At 42.7% G+C, this 5,781-nt stretch overlaps 1 protein-coding gene across 1 annotated transcript; it reads right to left on the bottom strand.

Annotated features, from left to right (window-relative positions):
- Nucleotides 1-590: 590 nt before the first annotated feature.
- On the bottom strand, nt 591-5,330 carry SARC_10623 (hypothetical protein; the record flags this gene model as incomplete). The annotated part of the gene is made up of 10 exons (XM_014295329.1): nt 591-836; nt 1,227-1,376; nt 1,632-1,754; nt 2,241-2,392; nt 2,686-2,863; nt 3,375-3,485; nt 3,852-3,918; nt 4,093-4,182; nt 4,736-4,832; nt 5,192-5,330. 10 exons carry the CDS (start codon nt 5,328-5,330, stop codon nt 765-767), a joined length of 1,179 nt encoding a protein of 392 aa, XP_014150804.1. The 3' UTR covers nt 591-764.
- Nucleotides 5,331-5,781: the final 451 nt, after the last annotated feature.

The following is a 5,781-nucleotide window of genomic DNA, read 5'->3' on the forward strand; positions in this document are numbered from 1 at the left end:
ACTATCTGTTCTTGCGAAGCCAAATTTATCACTTCAATTGTCTTGTTGTTTTGTATTCGGGTTAGTTGATCTCATGAGCTCCATCATCATTACTGCAATTACGGGAAATAACTTTGCCCCATTTTATTGTGTTACAGTCACTTCAATCTGTAAACGGTCTTGAACGAGATCGGTTTTGTTTCTATGTTGATCGCGCTATTGTATTGTGTGACAGTCACACTTCGTATCGATCTTAAATTTTCTTGAACCGAGGTCGGCTACGTTGCTATGTTGTTTAATCATGCCGTTTTTCCTGTTACCGAGTCACTTCGTATCGATCTGGAAATAGTCTTGAACGAGGTCGGCTATGATACAACGTACAGTCATTAAAGTTTATCTCTAACCTGTTAGACATTCCTGCGAACGGATGCTTCCATAATTTTTAAAACTGCGACAGATATATTGCTGTTAATCATGCTAGCTTTAAATTCACCCAGACATCTAACTCAATATCTGCCCGTCAAGTGCCAAACGGATTTGGCAGAGTAGCATTTGGAGGCGAACAACGCGCCTGTACCAACCAAGCTGTTTCGTCAGCTATGCACGATAAACCATTTGCATTGCTTTTATTGATAAAAACTGCTAGTGAGGTTCTGTTGCTACTCGTATATGACATCAGCGAAACCTGCAGTAACCCCTTCTAATGTCATTACGGCACAATTGCAGTTTGTATATACCAGCTATGGGGCGTATTCGTCCGGTCTCAGAACACGCATCATATTTATCTACTCGTCAGACACTGACTGTTTGCGTTGAGCCTTGGGCTCAAAGCTGGGCAAGTCTCCATCGATGAACACCTACCATGAAAAGAATGCAATAGTAAAGTAATATGGATACGAGATATAAACATTCGTTTCAAACGGCTAGGAATAGTGAGTAATGTTTCCCCGATAACGTAGTGGGCAACAACGTACCAACGCAATGCTCCGGATCAAACGATTGCAGAGGACACAACGATATCCCGCAAACAGCAGTATAGTTTTAGCACAAGGCAGTACGAATCATGTGCAGTTATAGAATAGATTGCCACTGATTTAAGACCAGGAGCCTCGTTGCAAGAAGCTACACATATGCCAAATTGTGTAGACAAACAGTGCAATATGGATTTGTCGCATAATTGGGCTCGCCGACGGAGGATAAAAGAATACAATACAATATTAAAACAAAAGCATAACGGGCGGACTTACGGATGCTTTCCTTGATCCTCTGCGCTTGATTGTCATGTCCTTAGGCGTCACTTCAACCAGGTCGAGCAAACGGTTACCCTCCTTCTCCATAGCCAACACAACTTCGGCGGCTTCCTCGGGTGCACCCTCCATGAACAAAGCACCCAGCCACTGTTGTGTGAGAGAGATTACGCGCAGCGCACGGATATTAGAGCTGTGGTACAGAGATAAGCCTAGCAAATGCATAGTACTATGTCCAAGGTTAGTGATCAAACCAGAGCACAGAGACTAGCTTGCAGTGGGAGGTCCGAGTCGGAGCGAGAATCAAGCTAAACGATAGTTGTACGTGCAGAAAATATCCGTTAAACAATACCGATTTTTAAAACCCTAAACCCTAAAATATCTCCTAAAAATTGGAAATCATACCTGGGGGATGGTGGTGTCAAAGCCAATGACATCAATGCCTTCCTTCACATAGAACTCGTGACTGACCAGATACTTGTTTTCAAGCGCCTCTCTGAAAAAGTTTAGGTTGTCTAACCTGCCCGTCTGTACAGAAGAACAAACAGAAAGACTGAGCACTGGCAAAGGTTCGATTCCCAAACATACACGAGTATGAGTCAAGCGGATGGCTCTACTATAGCATAGGGCTAACAGTGTAGTAGAGTGCCGTTGACACCGGGATAGGATATCGGCGTATTGCATTCATTTGGGGTGTCATATATGGAACATATGCACTTAAACGCCACAAAGAAAATCACATGCCAGGCAAAATCCTTTCTGATGCAGCTGGATTCTCAGGTGTTCATGGATATCATACAAATGACCGCCACATCAAAGGAAACATGCAAACGCCCACGTTAGTGTAGTTCGAATTGAAAATCGAGGCAACAGAGTAATACTTAGACCTGCAGACGATGTTTACAGCTTTGTAGTCGTTCGTCTAATTAGGTTTAAGTGGCAACAGAATAACACTCAGAACTACAGACACTGGTTACAAGTCATTTGCTAGTAACAGGACTCGCGCACACATACCTTGGGGCAGCACACATCGTAGTGCACAATGCACTTGCGATCCTTGTCGGCGCGAGGGGGGTTGATGGGGATATCCATCATAGATAGCAGGAAGTTTTGGGTCATGTGCACACCCGTGACACTCAGATGGAAGTGCTCGTCAGGTCCACCGCCTGAGACACACATCGCGAGGTGAAAAAATGATTAAAAAAATGAGTACATTAGAAGCCATACACCATGGATGCAGCATCACAGACGGTTCACAAGTGATGGACGAAGGCTTGGGATATACGAGAAAACTAACCAGGCACGGACAATCACACAGCATGTCGGATCAATATTGTATGAGGGGACGGATTGTCAACACCTAGTGTATCCCTCGAAACGTTCCAGAACGGCCAACAACGCGACACACACGCGCACGAGGACTCTGCTCAATACAACACATACTCAATACAACACGTACCCACACGAGGGTTGACCTCGATCAGCTGAGCACCCTCCTCTGTGTATATGCACTCTACGTGGAAGGCTCCTCTGTTGAAGCCCATAGCCTTGCAACAGTCCACTGAGTACTTTTCCAACTCCTTCTGGACGTCCTCGGGAACTACAGAGGGGAAATTACTGCCATTCTCCAGGAAATACTGCACGGATAGCGTCATATGGATGGTGAAGTAGAACGATATAAGCGAAGGTGAGTAAAGTGGAAATGCATATAGTTCAGGATATGGTTTGTATGTGTTTAGATGCAACATCCCAGTATTCAATCACAACAATACAAAGAAGGGGACATGAGTGATTGACGCCAGACTGTAAGTGTGGGGCAGCAAACAATTCAGGATTCGATTAAATTCTGTTTCCTCTCGTTGTCTGGGGAAACTAGCGCCAGCATAAATTGTGAACGAGAGATCTACTGCAATAAGAAGCAATGAAATTGGCAGCAAAACGTTATTTGCAAAGCTTCAAAGAACATTCCTAAAACAAGAATCAACAGTCTTAAATTGTCACTCTTCGTATGCACAGATACACACTACTACAGCAACACATGATATTTAAGAAACGCAACTCTCTACGTGCTCGGTATTAATAGATATCAGATAAATAAATCGGCGCACGTCATGCGTCGTGCTTGAAATGGCTCTCTCTCTCTCTTACCGGAGGACTTGGCAGCCAGTTGTCACAAACACGTGCGTAGACGGACTCTCCATTCCACATCAGCACATCGACATCGAACTCTCCAACTGGCAGGTTTCCGAACTTCTTGGGCTATAATGTGCGGAATTAAAGATAAGTGATCTGATACGCATTCCCTAGCTTCCACAAAAGGACATCTGGATGATTTATGGAAGATGGCATGGAAAAACTATCGCCTGTGAGTCGCTGGTTTGATAATAGCAAGCTTTTACCTGAACTGTAAAATTCAGAAAATTCAGGGTGTCATTAGTGGACGTGGACTGATACGACAAAAAAAGGCACGCGACTCCAGAATTATCAGGCACTTAAAGTTTGTCTAAGTCAGAGTCCTCGATGGTATGTAGATTTGTGCGTCAAGCGATTCATTGAGTTCATCTTTGGCACAAGGTGGGTGTGATTTAGATCTAGAACCAATCGTGGCAACTTCATAAAACATACCTGAAGGAACTCTTCGATCATGCAGGGGGCCTCATTTGAGACACCAGGATTTTGGGCCAAGATTTGACTGGGGAACATCAACACCAACAAAAAGGAAGGCAGTATGCATTAGATACCAATGGTGGATCTAATTCCGAAGAGAAAAAAACACCGAAATTCTGCTGGAAAGGTATCCGTAATCACTGAACCTGATTTCGACTAAACAGACAAAGCCACAGACAACAACAGCGTATACACACACCTCTTTGCAATTTCCTCGAAGACTCTTCCTACGTACATCTTCAAATCATCCTCGGTGTTAGCTCTGAATACACCCATCGAACCAGCACCACTGCGTTTGGTATAGCCCGTATGATTTGTATGAGTTTCCACCGCAAAGGCACACCTCACATATCTGAAATACAAAGTACGGAAAGTAGCGCATGCTACCCACGCGATGATGAAATGCGAACGGTGAATAAATTGACTTCGTTAATTGCTTATGCATACGCATGAGTGTGGCATGGATTGCTCGAAAATTCGCACAGATTGACTGCACATTATCTATAGCACAGCATACCACTACGACGGTATCGAGGGTCGTGATTGAATGAACTTCAGATCAATGCCAGACAACTCGAAGGATCATATATGCATGTGCAAATGAATCGAAGATTTGTGGATCACGCGACAGTTAAGCACTGCCCAGAGACGTTGCATTTCACACTACAGCAAGAATCTCAATATTGATAATGATCGCGATCTTCCTTTGAAGGACGATAGCCGCACTCTAACCAAACATCCAAGCATAAACGATAGTAAATTTAGCCTACCATACAGCACGTGCTTAACACCTCTGCTACTCAATATCAACACTGATGCGTGTATAACAACAAAACACATACGCGGTGGGTTTTACAACCAACGGGAAGGGGACCTTCTTCATGGCTTCATCGACATCATCCAACGAAGACATGGTGGCACTCTTGGGTGTTCGTAGACCTTGAGACGACCAGAGTAGAGGTGATTTTTGCAGTTGAGAAGAACAGAAAAACGAGAAGAAGAAACAGGCTCGATGCCTGTAGCACATGTGTGGAGGCTTAAATTATGGGAGACAACAAACCAAACAGAAAAAAAGAACCAGTGATGTAGGGCTACGAGTGCACCACAATAGAAGCGGCCGTTGCACAGAATATATACTCGCCTGTAGTAATGCGACAAAAAAATATGAAACTGCTGTTGATACTGGAAACCAACAATCATAATGTTTGGTACATCCTCTCCATAGCATTATATTATATTATATTATATATATATATATATATATCTGTACATATATCACGGCAACAGAGTTTAATTACCAGCCTCGGCCAGCGCCACTCGAGAACTGTGCTTGTTACGCGCAATGCCGTATGCCGATGCTGGGTTGTTGGGGATGTTGAGCAGCTCGCAAACCTGCAAATTACGGTATTGGGGGTTACGTCTAGGTAAAAAAGGCATATGTTATACCACTGCTACAAGTATTGGTTCACAGGAGCTTGATTCATTTTTCCGAAGCTGCCTACACTTCTCATAAATTTGGTTGAAAGTGTGCAGTTACAGGCATGTGTTTGCGAGCATGTATATACCCGTAAAATGCTATATTATATGATGACCATACATCCCCATGCAATGCGGGTATGTGGTTTTTTATATATACCCATATTCTGTTATACCCACTTAACATATGCAACAATTCTTGTCAATAAAAAATGACATCAACTTAAAAGAGATACAACCGAAAATATATAGAGCTATCTATAAATATGGCAATAGATCTGTGTATTCATATACATTCATATATATTCTTATATATATATATATATATATATAATATATGTATATGTATGTATACATATACATATACATATATGTAGTATATATACATATACATATACATATACATATATGT

Source organism: Sphaeroforma arctica, assembly GCF_001186125.1.
Source record: "Sphaeroforma arctica JP610 unplaced genomic scaffold supercont1.1327, whole genome shotgun sequence".
NCBI classification, from domain to species: domain Eukaryota; class Ichthyosporea; order Ichthyophonida; genus Sphaeroforma; species Sphaeroforma arctica.